This window comes from Sphaerodactylus townsendi, linkage group LG02 (genome assembly GCF_021028975.2).
Source record: "Sphaerodactylus townsendi isolate TG3544 linkage group LG02, MPM_Stown_v2.3, whole genome shotgun sequence".
Classification (NCBI taxonomy): Eukaryota; Metazoa; Chordata; class Lepidosauria; order Squamata; family Sphaerodactylidae; genus Sphaerodactylus; species Sphaerodactylus townsendi.
The window spans coordinates 79,075,376-79,095,813 of record NC_059426.1 but is presented as its reverse complement, the minus strand read 5'-3'; the positions used below and the strand labels follow the sequence as shown (position 1 = coordinate 79,095,813).

Genomic DNA, 20,438 nt, shown 5'->3' with positions numbered 1-20,438 from the left:
TTCTCCCCCCCCCCCTTTGTTTATTTTGCAGGTTTTCACAGGGAGGCCTCATTAGCAAAACAGATTGCCCAAACACAAATGGTACTACAAAGAGGTAACTTTTGCATATGGTAATAACAATCGGTTATTAGAGGCTGGAGTGGTCATCATGGGCAGGCACATGGCTCATAACAGAGTGAGCCTGTGTTGGATTTTGGTGCACCACTGTGGAAGTGGTTTTTCAAATAGGTCCTTCAGAATAAACACATCCATGTTGTATCCCCTGGGAGGAAGCTGATTCAGGCAAGCCAATGTTGCGTGAAATTGGATCACTGCACAGGAGAGGGAGAACTTCCCATCTTATTCCCCACACATTAGCAGAAGTGAGGACTTTGCAATGGTAACCATGGGTGAGCAATTTCAGCTGGAATTGGTCCATCTGACAAAATATGTTTTGCTTTGGAATCATTAGTAGATACCACCTTCAGAATCTTATGTTTGCAAGGCAAGATAGAAATAATATAAATAGCATTATAGATTATGCTCAAAATGCTTGTTTCAGGCCTTCAAGTCATACTGATCTCTCCTTCAAAGGCAAAGCATGTGTGGGGACATGGGTGGGGTGGAGATAGAATTAATATTTATTGGTGCTAGAACTAAAGGTACAAAAAACACAAAGGAAAAAGAAGTGAATCTATATACATTGCATTTGAACACATAAGATCAGAGCTGTAGCGAGGGGGAACTGCGCTCGGGGCATGTGTGCGCCCTGATATTGTTACAAAAAACCCTCTAAAATATATATTTTCCTTTAGGTAGGAGTCACGAATGGTCTGATTTAGGTGAGTAGTTCTTCTCCTGTTTGCAGAAGTTGCTACTGCCCACATATCCATGGTAGAAGCCAACTAACATCGGCTCCATCCCCAGGATTAACTTGACCATACTCCTCCCCTGCTGACAGGGTTGGTGGTTGTGTGGGATTGCTGACACAGTGCTGGGCACCTCATCTGAGCATCCCAGGGGGCCACCACAGCCTCCCATAAGTGTGTATCCCCCCACTGGGGTAAGTGCCCCGAAGAGGGCAAATCCTCCAGCACAGGCCCAAGCTGCCTTTCCAAGCTGACCCCCCCCCCCCACTTTGGATTGGGATATTAGGAACATCAAGGAGGCAAAATTGGCTTCCGATGGAATTCCAGATCATCTTCAAAGTGCTGGTATTAACCTTCAAGGCCCTTCACGGCTCGGGGCCCTCATACCTGCAGGATCATCTTACCCCATATTTCCCAAATAGGCCGCTGTGTTCTGCAACGGTGGAGTTGCTGGAAGTCCCCAGCCCATCAATGATGCAGCTGGCCTCTACCCGGACCAGGGCCTTTACAGTCCTGGCTCCTGCCTGGTGGAACGCTCTTCCTCCAGCTGTCCGGGCCCTGCGGGACCTTGACGAGTTCCGCAGGGCCTGTAAGACCAAGCTGTTCCACCAGGCTTTTGGTGAGGCTGGCCGCGGACTGTCTGCCCCCTTGTGAGGCCCTGCCATGGTTATGTCATCTCTGGCAGTGCTCCCACTGGTTTCATCTTTGGGCACTGCCAGCTCCTCCCAGCCTTAAGGTTGGCCTGGGGACCGGGTGCCACCAATATGGGTAGTCTGTTATTATTGGAATTGATGCTGCATATTGAATTTAAATGTTTTTAGATGTTTTAAGTAACTTATTGGTTTTTATTATATTGTGAACCCCTAGAGCCCTTTGGGGATGAGGCAGTCTACAAAATCTAAAAAAAAATTGAGTTCTTCAGTTAGGAAAGTAAGTGGCAGAAATTGCTATCTCCTCTTAAGAGGATCCTTATGTCAATGGAATGCATGGTTGAATACAGACCAATATCATTTGATTGCTTAGTTGTTTTAAATATTTATTCCTCACTTCTCATCATTTCATTCCCTTGGCGGTTTCAAGAGAATATAGAGAACACTCCTCTTACCTTCATGTTTATATCAGTTTCTTGCATTACACTTCCTAAGTACTTTAAAAGATTTTATATATATTTACATTTGTTATTTCTGGAAACATATTACAGAAAATAATTGTGGAAAGATTTACATCATATTCAGATGCATCAAAAATGTAAATGTTTGGCTGTTTTCTAGATTTCTATTCAGAAAATTCAAGAAGTCTGGAGAATGTCAATCATCAATCAGGTATTTCAGTTCTAATCTTAATAAAAACAAACCAACTTAAGAAGTTTCCTAATATTTCTGAAAGGAGATATATGGAGGACTCTGGGTACTTTATGATTAAAAGAAACAACTGAAAATGAAATCTGCATTTCAAATTCTTCGCCAAAATGCTGGATTCTGTGACATGTCTAATTTTTGTAGGCTGAAAACGTTATACAGTCTCTTCTTTTGAATAATGTATTCCATCTTTAGTAGCTGTGAGGATTAGCCATGCAGTACTGAAGGCTTCCTCTCCGGTAAACACACCACTAGAAATCTCATCCAGCCTCTGCGTTGGTTCTGAGATTTCAGCAAACACTTGCCACATGCTGTCAGGCTTATATTCACAGCTCTGACAACTGGGAAAGAGTCTTGAGGAGCTGAATTCTGCATCTAGTGCCATGTTCTGTAATTTTTGTGCATTCCCGTATATGTCCAAGGAATCCTGACATACACATCATCATGATGTGGGATTCTACCTTACTGAGAACATGGGTAACTATCACTCTGGTTTTGTTTTATTTCTGACTCCTGCTTTTATGACAGAGCAGATGAGGTGGGCATCCATGTTGGTGTGAGCCCGTGCCACATTCATAACTCCGTTGGCCCCCCTCCATCTGAATTGGGCTGTTCGAATTATTGATACAATTGTCAAAACCAAACAGAATTTGAGTGTGTTTTTTGCTTTCATTTTTCCTTTAAGCTGCAAACAAGGGATTTTGTTCCACCTGGGGCAATGGACATATCTCAACTTTTGATAAACACCTGTATGAATTCTCTGGGACTTGCAATTATATATTTGCCAGTGAGTGTGATACAGTCTCCCCGGACTTCAACATACAGTTCCGCCGTGATAAGAAAAACAAAATCACAAGAATCATAATTGAGATGGGATCCACTGTTGTCATGGTTGAAAAGGGTATTGTGTCAATTAAAGATGTTGGGTAAGTGTCCAAAGGAAAAAGCAATATCTATTAATTATATTTTAGCTGCAAAGGATTTTTATGTGAGTGGGTGTGTGAAGGAGGGCATCTGACAATCATAGATAAATTTGTAATCTCAATATAGGGCTGTCCTAAAGAGAATTTCTCTCTTCACTGTTGACTGTCTTTAGTTTCTTATGCCAATAGAGGTCATGAAATGAAATGAATGACTATCTTTAGATTTTTAAAAAAGATTTCATATTTTTAAAATCTTTTTTTTATTGCTGTTGTCTTTCTGTTGGGGTTTCTGTTGTGTAGGTTTTTATATTGTCACCCACCATGAGCTTTTGGGAGAAAGGTGGGTCAGAAATGCTTTAAATAAACCAACCAACCCATATTTGGCTTCTTCTAAAAATATTGCTGATTATTCTGATTATGATTCAAGATGCTGGTTATAGAGTCCTTAGGAATTGCTAGTGGATGCGGTGATGACTGCTAATACAGATCACTTTAAAACATGTTAGGGCAGAATCATGGCAGATAGGTTCCATCAACGGCCGTTAGCTATGATAATTAAAGGAAACCTCCACATTCAGAGTTAGTAAGCCTCTGAATACCACTGCTAGGAGGCAATATGCCACTGTTCACCACAGGATTCCATTACAGACAAACCCTAATCCCCTCAGTGCCTTTTTCCACACTATCAAATTGTCATCCTGGAGATGTCTTTAAAAAACCATCTCCTCATTTTTTTGTCCAGACAGGACAAAAAACATAAAGCATCTGAGGAGAGAGGGGGTTTTCTCTCCTGCCCAGCAAAGCTCTCACTTTCATTTGTGCTTGTGCTCACTATTTTCTGCTGCTTGAATCCTCCATTGATTGGCCATTTGCTGAATTTACACTGAGACATTTGCTTTGCAACATCGCATCTGGGCTTCTTTTCAGTAAATAAACTACATGATTCAACTCTGCTGATCCTGCCAATTCTAGCAATATATAGTTTTTCTGTTTTTTTTAATTGATGAGCTATCTTCAAGGACACCAACACACAATATGAGAATCAGCTGCAATTCTTATATCATGTGCTCATGTTTTCGAAGATAGCTCATTGAAAATTAAAAAAACAGGAAAATTATACATTGTCAGAACTGGCAGGAACAGCTGAGTTGATTCATGTCGTTTATTTACTGAGAAGAAGCCTGGGCATGATGCATGCCGAGCAAATGCCCCAGAACAAGTTCAGCAAATGGCTGAATGGATGATTCAAGCGGCAGAAAATGGCAGGCACCAGCAAAAATGAAAGTGAAAACTTTACTAGGTGGGAGAAATAAGTTGTCTTCTGAGCTCCACACAGCAAGATGACTTTAAGTCAACTTTAAAAAAATCACTAGTTTAGCGATTTCAAAAAACTTCAGGCTGAGCTGAAATAAAACATGCTGAGGACATTTTGGGGGAAAACTGTGTGGAGTTCCTCCCCAAACTCTTGTTTTCACGTCCTCATGACATTTAATTTGTGTTGAGCAAAAAGGGCCAGTGACTCACCATGTGAGGAGAGTGATTGGCGTCTAGATGGAGGAAGCAAGCACATATGCATATTGTCGCCATGATCAACAATATTCTGTCAGCAGCATCACTAATAATGGGGAGGTGAGGGGATGAAAACAAGGTCACATCCTCCAGATGGTTACTCTGCAGATGGCCAGGCACTTGCATGGTGACAAGGGGTAGAGTCAATGTGCTCATGCCTTCTCTTCTTTCCACATGGTGAGTCATGAGTCAGTGTGGGGTGAGTAACATCTGTACCAGGCTACTGTGAAACAGAATGCTGGATTAAATGGACCAGTAGTCTGATCCTGTGTGGCTCATCTGAAGTTTTTATGCCCTTTGGAGAAAAACTGTACATACATCAATGCTAAAATTAATTAGAGCTTCCATGGCAGAATGGGGATTCAATTCAAATCCAGGTCTCCAAAAACTTAGTCTGAACCTATAACCCCTACCCCACACTCAGGGGGGTAGCGAGTAAAACTGGAGCCCAGGGCAAAACCTGAGTTTGATGCCCCCCATGGGTGGCGGAAGGAGGCAGAGCTCCCCCATCCTCCTCCCCTGGTGGCTTGTGGCCTTCCCCCCTCCCTGCTGGCTGAACTTAGGTGCCCCCCTTACCAGCAAAAGGGCATGAGATGCAGGGGGCGGGTGGATGGTGGTGGGCAGCGGCGGCATCCAGGGGAAAGCAGCATGATCCGTGGGTTGGCCAGGTGCACATGCACCCCTGACTGCTAGTCCTGCCACCCCATCCCAAAGGTACAGCCCCCATCTCCTTAGCTCCCATTGGAAACAATAAGGGATAGGGGCAACCCGTTTGGGGGTCCATAACTTTGGACCCCCTGAACCAAACAGCATCAAACTCAGGAGGCATCATCAGGAAAGTCTCCTTATGATACCCTGAAATTTTGGTGCCACTATTTCTAAAATTGTGCCCCCTGTGGAAAAAACACCAAAAAATAAAAATGCAGGAGCATGCCTTGCAAAATTCCTGAGCCTTGGGCAGCTGCCCACATTGCCCAATGGACATTACGCCACTGCCCACACTGACTTCTGTTGTGTGGCTGCTCTTGAGTGATGCAAGCTGGATGGTACAGGTAGCCCAGTGGTTGTTAGTGGGCCTCTCTCAAAGGCTAAAGCAGCTCTGGAATGGGTCCTTTCTCCCTCCCCCTGCCTTATACTGACATAAACCATATCTCGAAGGCTAGCAATGCTGTCATGATTGCAACAGCTGCTATCACATAGTTCTTTTATCACTTGGGGGATTAATCACTAATGTTTGTTGGTTTTTTAGATTTCAGATTTTTCTGCTAACCTGGGACATTTTTCAGGTTTGTAGAAAGATCTGTCTTGTCCATTCATGGCTTCAGCTTGTGAATTTAAATATCCACTGATCTGACCAAATTGATAATTAGATACACACACTGATGTATTTTTATAAGCTATTACATTTTTATTTTATTCTTTCTTTTCATTCTTAGGAGTTTCAGTGGAGGAAAGGGATTATGTGGGTTTTCTGCATTATTATTTGTTTCTATTTTGATAATGAAAATAGCTACCATGGATCCCTACTTTTAGTCCCATTGGTTGCATGCAGGAGTACTCAGAGAATGAGTGTATTGTGATATCTGATATGATATTGTAGCTAAGCCCACTCTGAGTCAGTTCCCATTCAATGAAACTACCTGGTTTGTTTTTAAAAATTCACTTATAGAAGTCCTTAGTATATCTAATAGTATGTGTTTCTTGTCTTCACTTCTACAATAGCATAATCAGGCTGCCGTATACCAGAAATGGAATTCAGATTGCACCTTTTGGCCACAACGCTCATCTGTCAGCCAAGCAGCAGGAGATGGAGCTAGAGGTTTCTTGGAATGATGACTATCTCATGGTAAGTCCTATCTAGTGATTATATTTTTTAAATTTAAATATCCCACATATACTCTAAAAAGCTTTTGCTAATGATCTCTGCTTAGGCTGAATGATGATATCATGGAGGCATAGCAAAGTGATAACACTTTTAATTGTTAACTTGAACTTGTAACTGGATAAGCAAATGCATTTTGCATATAGAAACAAGGCAAATATTGACAGGCTGCAGCTCAATATGAGAAACTATGGGCACTGAATTCAAAACCAGTTTGTGATATCGCACAGGGATTAGCTTATCAAAAGAAAAATTAATTATACTTTTCATTGGAGATGCTCTAAATGCAGTCCTTCCCACATCTTTACGTGCTACAAAAATGATACAGATTGCAATAAAATTTGCATCCCAAGTTTCATAATAAAATGGCCTTGAGCAGACATTGATATTAATGCTGTTTATCTAGGGAAAAACATCTTCTGCAGAGGGGTGGTTTGCCTGCCATTTTTCCTCTGCAACTCACCTCTCTTGAGCTACTTCCCTCCTGTAAACAGACAAGATTGAGTATTTATGTAGGCTAGGCTGATCCCCTCAGAGCTCAGAGTTAAGCAGAGCTGACCCTAGCAAGTATTTGGATGGGAGGAGGCTTCCATCCAGGGGTGTGACTATGGAAGGAGGCAATGACAACCCCTCCCCTGGGTTAACCAAATCACCAAAAAAGCTTCTTGTTTTTTGGGGGGTTTGTAATTTTTTTCAGGTTTTTAATTTTAATTTACCAATTTAGCTTTATTGGTTTTTGTAGTGGGGGTGGGGGAGAGAGATCTGAACACTGTGCTAGGTTCAGCTAAGTACAGCATTCAGATCTTGCCACCACCATCACTTCCCAACCCTCCAGGGCTTCAGAGACGCAGGAGGGTTGGAGGGGAGGATGCCAAACGCTGTGCTAGGCCCAACTCAATGAAGCATTCAGATCTTCCCACCACCATTGCTTCCCAAGCCCTCCAGGACTTAGGAGATGTTGGGAAGGAGAGGAGAGAGATCTGAATGTTGTGGTAGGTTCAACCCAGCAGACGTGAACTTGAGAAGCCGGAGAGTGGAGATCTGAACATTTTGGGGCCCGGGTTTTAAAACTTGAAAAAAAATGGTTAAAGGTCAAATAAAGCTGATGGGTATTGGTTTTATTCAGCTTTACCATAAATGAAGTAAATAAAAATTAGCATTTGATGGTCAGTGTGCTATAGTACTTAATATTTTATAATATTTAATCATATTGTTATGTCATATACATATTTTGTCTGTTATCATTTACTAGATATTATTAATTAGATATTATTTACTGATAGTATTTACTAGAAAGAGTGTATTTACTAGAAGACATTAGTGTTTGACAGTTTATTTATTTGTCTAAAACATTTCTTAGTCACCTTTCTTCCTTTCAGAGTTTAGGGCAGTTTACAATATAGGTTGATAGCTTATTAGATTTTATAAGTGAAATCTAGAAAATCAGAATAATCAAAAGACAACTTCTGTAGAGTATTATTGTAATTTTATGGCTATTTTTAGTTGTTGAGCATAATTCAGGGAACAGCAAGCTAGAAATTAACCAAATGAGCAAGCACGAGAAATTGATTGCCCCTTGTTATTGCAACTTGATTACAAATTATACTGGGAACTGGTTGTACTAAGGGTGGTAATTGAGGATGCCACCTTGCAGTCAGACCTGTATTCCCCCACCTGCCATTAGTCATTTCCACCCATCCCCACTAACCCAGGGTTGGCTCAGGTATCTCTATTAATCAGTTACAGGAGTTATTAACCTGGAACATCCTGGAGCCCCCTTCCACCCCTGAGCAATGTTCCCTTTACTGCAAGGTTGGGGGTTACCTAAGTGAGCGGATTAGGTTTCAACATTTAAGTTCCTCGCCTGCTAGCTTCACGAATAATAACCCACATAGGTTATTATTTTGCTAAGTATATTGCTGTGATAATATTTATGACTGTTATCCTGTGAGTATTTCCCATTACAAAAGTAACAATATTTTACCATGATGTGCTCAGAAGACATGACTGAAAAGACAATGAGATATCACACTAACATAGTCATTTTCTAATTCATTTGATTTTGTTTTTCCAGGTTTCGATTGAGGAAAAATACATGGGTAGAACATGTGGACTGTGTGGGAACTACGATGGACAAGAACTAAATGAGTTTCTGAGTGAAGGTATGTTCATGGCCCCTGTTCTGGCTTGATGTGCCAGGCAGAGATATCAGATTACAGCAGGAAGCTGAGTCCAGTCTGAGAGTGAGGTTTCAGCATCAGATGTTCGTTCCGAGGGTCAGAATGCACAGAATCCACAAGTCAGAGAAAGCATTGCAGTAGTCATGAGCTTTGTTGTGTCCAGGCCAGGATATTCTGTGAACTTGCTTGATATAGGCTCTTCCAGCATGTTAGGCTTCATCCTGTGAAGACTCTGCCTCCCCCTGCTGCAGAAGGTGCCTTCTCTGAGCTAACAGGAGCGCACTTCTTCATTTAATGTGCAACAACTCCCTCTGTCTCTGCCTTTGCTGACATGTGGGCTCAAGTGAGCTAGGTGTTTGAGTCTCTGCAGCTGGAGCAGGGCTGGATGCCCTGCTTCTGAGGACACTTCTGGCTCTGAGTTTTGACCTGTCTGCTGTTCACCCTGTAGAGCTGCAGGGGCCCTAGCTGCTCCAAGCCCAGCCCTTGTTGGTTCCCAACCTAGTCTGGACTTACTGGGCTTTGCTCATCCCCTGAAGACCCATCGCTCTCCAGGGGGTGGCCCATGAGAGCCCTAAAATTACTGTCAAGGCATGGGTTTCATGATGTCTGTAGGAACATTGTATTTAAACCAAAGATGATTTTATTCCCTACATTTTTGTTTTGTTTCTTATTCTCAGGGGAAAAAAAGTGAATACCATCCTAGCATTTTGATGGTTCCTGTACAATTCATGCACATGCACAGTAGTAAATCACATTTCTAACCAACAGGCCTGCCTTATAATTTACAAAAGGGTTACTGTCCCTGCAAGGGGGCATGATTGGCCAGTTCCCCTTGGAGGGCTCATCACTGACACCTGGCAAACAAGTTCTGCAGCTGCTTGGCCCAGAAATTGGCAAGGACTTCGGCTCCCCGCTCTGGCTTCAGCTCTCCCTTCCCCAGCTATCAACAATGGGGGAAGGAGAAGGTAGAGAGATTTTGGCTTGTCCACTGCCTCTTGACTTTATCATCCTGAGTGGCACTGCAGCAATTCTCCTTCTCTCATCTGACATACAGTCTGACTGGTGGCTGGGAGCAGCAACCACTACTCATTGCGAGAATGTAGCTGCCAGCATTTCAACAGTACTTAGATACAGCCAACCTAGCAATTCTAATCCGTATTTTTGTAACCTTGTGTTTGCACTGCTAAAACATTCTGTACTTTGCTTAACCCTTGACAACAATCCTTAAAGACAATTTCCCACTCATTTATTTATTATACACACATATTTGTCTTGTATGAAAAATGAGTCTATCACACCACTAGATCCTTGGCTGATCCTGTAACCCAACAGTCAGGTTGAAGAGGCTTGCAGTTCACTTGTCTTTTCAGTTGTGCTGCTTACTAACAAGCGCTATTTAATCTATACTTCAATTAATAGGTCAACTGCTGGAGCCATATAAATATGCTGCCTTGCAAAAAATGGATGATCCTACTGAGATCTGCCCACTTGAGCAGATGGCAGTCTCCAATGTTCCTCACAAGAAATATGTATGTATTTTTAATTATGCATAAATTGTATTAAGTTGTTTGTTTATTTATTTAAGCTACATTATACTTTCTCTCATGAGCTGAGCAGCTTACAGTAGGCTCACTTCTTAATCAATTTGTAATAATATATAACACTTTACTTCAATACAAGTCTAGAGACCAAAAGTCAATCTTTTTTTGTGGAAGGCACCTTTGGATCTCTGCCCAGGAGATAAATGACTCTTCACTTCCAGGAGCTAAAATGCCCTCCCTCTCCAGCACCTACATCAACTCTCATTACCTTTGAACAATGCAAATGACTGAGCATACCAAAATTCCCAAGATAAAAATATATTTGAAAATGCCTTTTCAGATCAGTCTGGGTATTTACAGAATGAACTATAGCACTGGGGAACTTCCAAGCACTACAAATAAAAAAGCAGTAAAAATCTGAGCGACACGTAATTTTTCTGACTGTCTTGAGAAGCAAATGGCACCAAATAAGCAAGGAACTATTCCACTCTCATCCCTAAAGAGTCACCAGGTCTTAATGGGATTGGACAAAGGGTTCCCATTTTACAGACCCCCCTCAACTAGAACTGGAGCAGGTGATTTTATAGCAAATAGTGCCAAATTAGTTGGGAACAAAGCACACTCTCTCCCATAAAAGAGCCACCAAGTTTTAAGAGGCTTGGACAAAGGAATCTGATGTTATAACCCCACCCAAAAGGTGTTCCTAATCATCCTGGTCTCCATTATTTCATATGATGGGGGGGGGGGAATAGGGGATCTTTCCATGGGTAAGAGCAGGTGCACAAAAATTGCAGAGTATTAGTTCCTCTCTTTTTTTCTTTCACGTTTTTAAAGAACCTCCAAGTTTTAGAAGGATGGGTATGATTTTAGGACACCCGAACAAGGAATTCCCAACCATCCTGGTCTCCACTGTTTCTTTTCAGGTAGTGAGAGGGAGGATGGCAAAATCATATCTTCCCAGGGGGGTAGTTATTGAAAGATGTATCAACTCAGGTTCACTTCAAAAGTTCAACTTCCTTTTCCTGTTTCCCCACACTAAAGACAAAACTGCAGTCATCCTTTTCCCCTTATCAACTAAAAAAAATCATGTAAAAATATGGTAATTAAAATTATTGTCTGTTTAGCATTGTCTGTGTATATTTTGTATTGTCGAAGGCTTTCACGGTCGGATTCAACTGGTTGTGGTGGGTTTTCCGGGCTGTGTGGCCGTGGTCTGGTGGATCTTGTTCCTAACGTTTCGCCTGCATCTGTGGCTGGCATCTTCAGAGGTGTATCACAGAGGGAAGTCTGTTACACATTTTGTCTGTTACAGTGTGTAACAGACTGCCCTCTGTGATACACCTCTACCAGACGACGGCCACACAGCCTGGAAAACCCACCACAACCTGTGTGTATTTTGTTGGCATACAACACATAAAAGGTACAAAACTGTAGTAAAACATAAAATGGGGAAGATGCTGTAAAACAAATGAACAGAAATGGTAAATTGCCAAAGAAAATTAGTGGAACAAAAATGGTCTTTCTGACTGTGCAGGAAAATAAAGAGAAATGAAAAATATGTTTGTACATCCCTGCTTTCCAGCCGACTTCATGCCAATTTCACTGAAAAACAGTAAATACAAGATGGGAGGAACAGGATAACTGGATTGGGATTGTTTGTGTTCATCCACACAAGCATCCCTTTTAAAAATCCCATTCAATAAAGGATGTATGCATATTGCCCAGTGACAGTATCCATACATATGATCGTGCACATTTGCACTTCTCCCATTCAAGATTAACCCTGCCAATCAGTGTGAAATCAGTCAGAAAATAATACCACCGTCTCCACTGATACTATCCCTGCCCATATATAAAGTGGCATTGGTGATGGGAGCACATTGTTCGACACCATACTTGGGATATTATTGGTATTCCACAGGGGAAGCCACAATTATTCTTAGAAGAAAGTTATTGGTACAGTTCTGTTTGTGACATAAATGCACCCTATCCCAAACTGTACCAGATGCACCTTAACTGCTTTCCTTTATTTTGTAGGCCAGGATCTGTGCCAACCTTCTAAACAATGTGTCTTCATCATGCAATGTCTCAAGGAAAGGGTTTGTCATCCGTTGCCAACTCGATATGCAACACTGCAGAAATCCAGGGCAGATAAACTGTACTTGTGCTACCCTTTCAGAATACTCCAGACAGTGTGCCATGTCCCATCAGAAAGTGTCTGACTGGAGGAGCAGTGACTTCTGCTGTAAGTTGCAGTATTCTAGACTACACATTCATTGAGCTTAAACTGCTACATAATGAGCCAACTATAAACCTCAATATAAATTTAATGGAGCAAAATTATAATAGATTGCTCGGATTGTGAATACCTGTTTACTGCTATATACTGCATTGAAAATGGAAAAGTGTCATCAATCATATAAACTAACAAGGGCATGGGAAAAAATTGCTCAAATTTATTATGAGTTAACATGAAGCTGCTTTATACTGAGCCAAATCATTGATCTAATAAGGTCAGTATTGCCTGTAGTCTGACTGGCCGCTCTCCAGAGATCTTTCAGTGCACTTACTATCTGATCCTTCTAACTGGTTATTCTGAGAGTTGAATCTGGAACCTTCTACATTCAAAGCAGATTCTACCTTTAAACCATATATCCACATCCTTCTGACTGCTCTCCATTTTGCTCCAATTCAATTGCTTCCCTTCATTGTTTCTACCTTCTCACTGTCTACTGTCTATTTTTGTTGTAATATTTCATTTTTCCCATTCCATAACTTTGATAGCTGTGTCAAAAGTCACTGGTATTCAGCACACAGAAAGTACTACTGAACAATAGCTGTAGATTAGTGATAGTCATAAACCACTCTATTCTGTCAATAGCTGTCTATGGACTGGAAGTATATTGTACCATGCATGTTGATTTTCAGTCAAGGGGAAGCTTTGTAATAAAATTGCTGCAACCCACTATCAAAGGATATTCAGTCATAGTGAAGCACATGCCTTTGTCATAGTCAATATCTAAAAGAAAAATATAATGTTTAAACATGGGCTGTTTCTATATCTTACTACTTGGAAACATTCCCCTCTTACTACTGAAATAGTGGGCAAACATGTTAACATGATTTAATTAAATTAAGATGCTTGCCGTGAACCAGACAAAATCACCATGGGGACTTTATGAATCCATAGACCCGTGGTGGCGAACCTTTGGCACTCCAGATGTTATGGACTACAATTCCCATCAGCCCCTGCCAGCATGGCCAATTGGCCATGCTGGCAGGGGCTGATGGGAATTGTAGTCCATAACATCTGGAGTGCCAAAGGTTCGCCACCACTGCCATAGACCATCAACTAGGGATGTGCCTTATTGGTATTTTTTGGAGATATTTTTTACAATCTGACTGTGTCAGTGTCTTCTTGCCAGGATTTGGGATTGGTTTGGCTTGGATTTTCTGGTTTGAGATTGGTTCTGTTCACATTGTTGGTTCTGTTTGCATTGGTAAGCTTTTGACCAGTGGCTGTTTTGATGTGTTTGGTGTTGATTTCTTTGCCTCTAAAAATATGGGATTTTCCCATAGGAAACTATTGAGATATGTAGGATGGCTGGAGCGTCCTTGCTTAGGGGCTGATAAAATTGAACTTTTTGATCCAACCTACTCGGAACCCGGTGGACTCCTTAATTTATATTCAAATCTACGTTCCTTGCAATTTTGGTGTTGTTTGCTTGAAAAACAATTAATCCACACTCCAGATATATTTCTCATAGGGAATAACAGCCCCTTAAAAATGAAAAATTCTGGGGAAAAAACTGGTCTTCCAATACTGAAACGGTACTGGGTATCCCAAATAACCTGGAATACTGATATTTATGCCATTCCCAAAATCCAAATCTGAAAAATAGTGGTTTTTATTTCATGTGCACATCTCTACAACCAGCTGACCAGGCCTTTCTTAATGTAAATGGAAGAAAGTGAGATAAATAAGATTTTAAACACCTACTGTTGGAAAAGTACACTATGCAAGCAGAAAAAAGCATAGGATTTTAGCCTAAAGAGTTGAATTGAGCTAGGACCTAGGCATACGTTTCATTAATATCTGTTAAAATATATGGAGGCTATGGACTTAAGCCTACTTACTATGAAGTAAATCCAACTAAATGGAATATACTTTCAAATACCCATGGCTAGAAATTATCACTGAACTGGGGCAACAGTATAGGTGCTGAAATGCTGATTACTATTTTCTAACTTGCAGTGATGCAATAAATTTAGAAGCGATAGTTAACTGTGAAGGTATTTATAACCATCGTTGGTTTGATAAAGGGAAAATTAGTTCTTGAATGACTAGAAAAGGAATATGGAAAATGTGTAAAATTTTACATGATGGATGCAATCAATATTTTAAACGTGACGTAGTCTCATCACAATGTTCTACAATACATCCAATGTTTTACAAATAAAATACAACAAGATCTCCAACCCATTCTGTGTTGCAGCTCTAAAAAGATGTCCAGCTAACCAAATTTATAGAGAGTGTGGTTCTCCCTGTCTGAAAACATGTTCCAATCCAGAGTACAGCTGTGCCAGCTACTGTACATATGGCTGTTTCTGTCCAGAAGGTAAGTGAACATAACAAAAATATAATCACTTTTGATAGACCCAGAATGCCTTTCCATCCTTGCATTCAGGAGCCCTTTATTTGCTTTTTCCTGTTTTCATGTCTTGACAGGTACTGTTCTAGATGATATTTCAAGAAACCGAACATGTGTTCCTATTGAGCAGTGCCCATGTACTTTGAATGGTGAAAAATATTATCCTGGTGATGTTATGAAAGCACCATGTAGAACCTGGTGAGTAGTGTAAGATAAAGATTAAGGGCGGATTTGAAGAAATTTGTTGTCAAAATATTTGGGATATCTGGCAGCATTAGCCACTTAATTTCTGAAAAGTCATCATTAAAATCCCTGTAACATTTCTTAGCTTCTTATTTGTATATTCTGTTAGTTGGAGATAGTTCATACACTCCAGATGATGTGGTCTACTTTACAAAACTATTCAGTTGATGCCTACCCACTGGCACTTTACTTTTTTCTGTTACTAAGAGCTGAAGAATTGTAAATGCCACTAAACCATCATGGGCCTATTTATCATATTGCCACATTGTGTATCTGCATTTTGAAACTGCACATCAAAAGAAATTTGAACTCCAAAGCTCAAATGCAGGAGTTTTCTTTCAACTTGAAGCCACGCTATTACAATGGAAACGGACAAACTATCCAGAATACTGGAGAATAAACAGTAACAGAACATGTCCTAATAAAAATCTGCAGTAGCAGAACATGTCCTAAGCAAATCTGAAAACACTGAAATTCTCAACAATTCAGAAGGTTACTATGTCAGACTGCGCAGGGAGGCCATTGAAATTCACAAACACCAAGACAACTTCAACAAGAAAGAAGAGACTCTGAGAATTAACAAAGTTTGGCTAGCAATACTTAAAAACACCAGAATCAAAGGCCAAGGGCATGCTAAGTTCATGGACAATGGACTCCACCCAGGCACAGGATTTGCATTCACCAATACTGCTGCTGCTGCAGGAAATGCAAATGTGACTAACACTGTAAATACTGATAACACACCCGCAATACAATGCACCTTTGCATAGCAAGTTCCACCCAAACACTTACTGATTGGTTCCCCTCTCTGGGACATGGACAATATATACCCCACTAAACATTTCCTTCTCACCAGACACAGTGTGTAACAGACTTCTCTCTGGGATACACCTCTGAAGATGCCAGCCACAGATGCAGGTGAAACATTAGGAACAAGATCTACCAGATCACAGCCACACAGCCCCAAAAACCCACCACAACCAAATAAACAATAGCTTTGACACTTCTCAGCAAATTTTATATGCTCTTGTATGTGAACTTGAGAGGCCTGGTATAAACTTACTGACACTTTTTCTGGCTAATTCTTTAAACACTCTTCTTAGCATTGCAATATGATGAGATGGTGCTAATAAGGTAAATGAAAAGCAGCACACATACACACCAATGTATAACAATTATTTGCATTGAATTGGGTCCATTTTGCTAATGGGGGAGCATTCTTCCAGTACAGGACTGCCCCAATGTGAGTAGTCTTGCCTGGCACAAGAGGCATGCTCCTTTAATGGGAGACTCCTAGCACAAAAGAAAGGTTGTGCAATTAGTGGAATAGATGTTCTAGATCCAGTCTGTAGTCTTTGGATGTCTACCTTGCTTTTTAATGGTTGAAGTTTTTTGACTTCATGATACTGTTGCACAAAATGGGAGACAGAAGTATATCTACAGCACTCAAATGCAAAATGATGAGTTCAAAAATGTGTTTTGATTAACAACTGATGTGTACTTTTCTTTTCTCAGTAAATGTGAAACGGGCCAGTGGAGCTGCAGAGAACTTCCATGTCCAGGCACATGTTCCTTAGAAGGAGGTTCATTTGTCACCACTTTTGACTCTAGGCCATACCGTTTCCATGGAGTATGCACCTATATTCTTATGAAGGTAATCTACTTAACAATAGAACAGTTTTCACAGGTTTATAAGAGGACTTTCCGGATGCTAACACTGGTCAACATTTATCCCATGTATAAACATCTTCATAGCTACAATCTTATAGGAAATCACAAAATCACAACCTGTGGCTCTACATTCCTCATATGGCATATGCAAATGCTTAGAAATGAAAAGGGTTGTTAAAGAACTGGGAGATGTATATCTGAATTTCTTTTTTTTCTTTGATGCTGCTACTTCTTGTTTTCTCTTGCTAGGTGTTCAGTTTCCTGAAGATTCATGACAGCCCTACCTTTCTTAGTTTATACAAATGTACATCATTTAAATTTTGACTTTCAGAAATTGGAGTATTTAATCAAAAGGCACTCATCTGTTCCTTGTGGTAGGGGTAGAGGTAGTTGGACTAGAACATGGCAATTATGAGTTTAAATTCCCATTAATCTATTCAACTTACTAGATGACTTTGGGACAATCACTCTTAACCATTCTATTTCACAGAGTTATTGGGAAGATAAAAGGTGGAAACAAAAATTGACAGATAGTTTGATCTATATTGTACAGCACTGTTGTAATTAGCTCTCAAATCAAGATTTTTTTTAACTGATTGAGATTTTAATAGGCAAAAATATAGCGTGCACCACTTCACATATTACCTTTTTAACTGAACACAACTGACATACATCAAAAGGACATACTTGTCAGGGAACCATGATTGTAGATTTCTTTAGAGTGTACACTTAACTGCAAATATAGGTAAAAAGGCCTAATGAAGCTCAAATATTTGATACATTTGAAACATTTGATAAAAAAGGATACAAAAATGTTTTTTTCCTTCCCACAAAATTTGCTTTTCTTTTTTTTCCCCTTCCAGAGTCCAATGTTGCCAAACAATGGAACCTTGATGGCTATATATAAAAAATCTGGATATTCCAGTTCTGAGACATCACTAAATGCTATCATTTATGTCTCTTCACAAGTAAGTGCTCATTTTATATAAACATAGTGAAAATAATGGAAGACATAATCCAGCACGATTAGTTGCATTTACCCCCAGTACAGGAATTATGAGCATGGAGTTAGAGCTGCCAATCCCCTGGTGGGGGTGGGACACCCAACTACTCTGAACTCCCATTTCACACCACTGTTCTAAGTGGTGGCAGGAGAAAAATAATAATAAATGACTTTCAGAACCACTGGTGGAAACCCAAAAGGTACAGTGCAACTCTCTGGAAAGCTCCAGAAAGTCTTATGGTAAAACCATAGATTTTCCAGTTATGCCTAGAGAAGACTGATGTCATTTACATCCCAGAAATGATATCATGTTACACCTGACAACTGTCTCAATTTTCCCTGCTGCCCTGGTCTCCTGCTGGTTGCCAAGCTGGACCCGGCAACTCCACATGGTATACAAACATAGGTGGGAAGGGTAATCTATATCTATAAATGCGAAATTCCACTCACTGACTGACTCATTAACAGAACTCAAAAACCACCGAAGCCACACACATGAAAGTTGGCACACCTGTTCCTTCTGTACTCCAGGTGCTCACTAAGAAAGGATTTCCCAAAATATTCACTTCCACTTGATTTATTACCGATTTACTGTTTTCACTGCTCATCTCTGGCCATCTGCACGAACATTCTAAGGGCAAACCAACCCCTCAGTCCACAGACATGCTGCACGAACATTCTAAGCGTGACAGTTAAACACCACCAGCTTCATGTCCTTCACCATGGTGCGCCAAATGCACTCTAACACAACGCATACGAACCTATCCCTTCGGCTGAAACCGCTACAGGGAGAAGAGGAATTAAATGCAGAAAGCACTTTACACACTGCATTAGAAAAAGACAACTACAGGAAGCTGCTGCAACATATGTGCAAACCAACCCCTCAGTCCACAGACAGGCTGTGAGGAGATATGCTGCATGTCACCCCAACATTCACAACCAGGCTACAAAGAAGTATGCTGAATGTCACCCTGAAGTTAACAGACAGGCTGTGAAAAAGTACTCCTCCACCCACCCTCACATTAACAACACCGCTACAGCCAAATACTAACAACATACATTACAAACCACACTATCACCTAGGACTACTGTGGAGACAAGTTTATTGCTCTTGGCCTCCGATGTGCTTGGTGTCGTGCTCTGAAGTGGCGGGATGAGTCCCCAGAAATGTGCTGCAGTGGCAGTACAGTCCAGCTCCCTGCCCTTCAACCCTACCCTGAACCTCTTCACAGCCTTCTCACTCATCAGCATCCAATGGCAGAACACTTCCTTTCTGCATCCCAAAAATACAACGGCTGCTTGCAAATGACATATTTTGGAGCTCACCAGGTGAAAGAGAGCAATAACACATTGCATTATAAAAAGACAACTACAGGAAGCTGCTGCAAAATATGCGAAAACAAACCCGTCAGTCCACAGACAGGCTGTGAGGAAATATGCTGCATGTCATCCCAAAGTTCACAAACAGGCTGTAAAGAAGTATGCTGAATGTCACCCCGAAATTCATAGAGAGGCTGTGATGAAGTATGCATAGCGAAGCACAGGTACCCTGCTAGTTAGATATATTTACTATAATGTCATGAGAAGTGTCTCCTGAAATTCTGTATGGTTACTTACCTGGATCATGGCATGACAGAAATGCATGCTGTTGTACAGTACCATTAAATGTAGAATAATTACATTTCCTTGAACAACTGTGCTGGAAAGAATTTATTAGCTTATCTTAACTGTGAAAAAATGATGACAGTATAAATATTAGTGTCTTGTTGTCGAATCAAGTCCTGCTAGACTCTGCTTTTAAGTTCATAAGATATCTAAGAAGAGAACAAATTACTTATGCTAAAAAGAGATCTTAATAATGTATCTTCCCCCTTCTTCTTGCATGCCTACATTACATGTTGTTATGTAAATTTTGTTTTTGTTTTTTGCTGTCAAGTCACAGCTGACTTATTTCAACCCCATAGGGTTTTCAAGGCAAGACATGTTAGAAGGTGATTTGGCATTGCCTGCCTCCACATCATGACCCTGGTATTCCTTGGAGGCCTCCCATTCAAATGCTAACCAGGGTCAGGGCTAAGAAAGTATAACTGGCCCAAGGTCACCCATTTCATCTTAACAGAATGAAAACATTGGTGTTGCTATTTACCTATTAACAAATCTGAATTCTATGTTTTCTTTTCCACAGGACAAAATTGTAATTTCCCAAAATCAAATCTTAGCTAGTGAGGATGAACTTAAGTGGTTGCCTTATAAATCTGGTAAGAAGAGAGAATGTAAATGTGTAGTTATTCAATAGACCAGTCAATCAATGTCATTTATGTTATTATTATCTGTTTTAAAAGAGGTTGTTACTCACCCTAAACAGCTGAGTTTATATTCAAATGTATATACATAATCAACCATCACTCTTGTCATAGTAGCAAAAACCTGATCTTATACAAACAATTAGAGAAATCTATTCAGAGCAAACGCTCAGATTTGTTTGGGACTTGGGGACAGGGTATGCAAAGGACAGTCTCTTCCCATACTATTGAGTCTGCTGCTTGAGGTCTGACTCTCAAGCCTTGC

At 40.6% G+C, this 20,438-nt stretch overlaps 1 protein-coding gene across 1 annotated transcript in view; it reads left to right on the top strand.

Moving 5' to 3' along the window:
• Positions 1 to 385: 385 nt before the first annotated feature.
• The window catches only part of MUC6 (mucin 6, oligomeric mucus/gel-forming), a 52,908-nt gene continuing 32,855 nt past the window's right edge, over positions 386 to 20,438 (top strand). Inside the window, exons 1-12 of the mRNA XM_048484568.1 lie at positions 386 to 389; positions 2,120 to 2,170; positions 2,892 to 3,132; positions 6,421 to 6,544; positions 8,655 to 8,742; positions 10,180 to 10,289; positions 12,339 to 12,546; positions 14,798 to 14,920; positions 15,031 to 15,151; positions 16,712 to 16,850; positions 17,731 to 17,835; positions 20,056 to 20,128. Of these exons, the coding sequence (XP_048340525.1) occupies positions 386 to 389; positions 2,120 to 2,170; positions 2,892 to 3,132; positions 6,421 to 6,544; positions 8,655 to 8,742; positions 10,180 to 10,289; positions 12,339 to 12,546; positions 14,798 to 14,920; positions 15,031 to 15,151; positions 16,712 to 16,850; positions 17,731 to 17,835; positions 20,056 to 20,128 (1,387 nt within the window). The remainder of the gene's footprint in view (positions 390 to 2,119; positions 2,171 to 2,891; positions 3,133 to 6,420; positions 6,545 to 8,654; positions 8,743 to 10,179; positions 10,290 to 12,338; positions 12,547 to 14,797; positions 14,921 to 15,030; positions 15,152 to 16,711; positions 16,851 to 17,730; positions 17,836 to 20,055; positions 20,129 to 20,438) is intronic.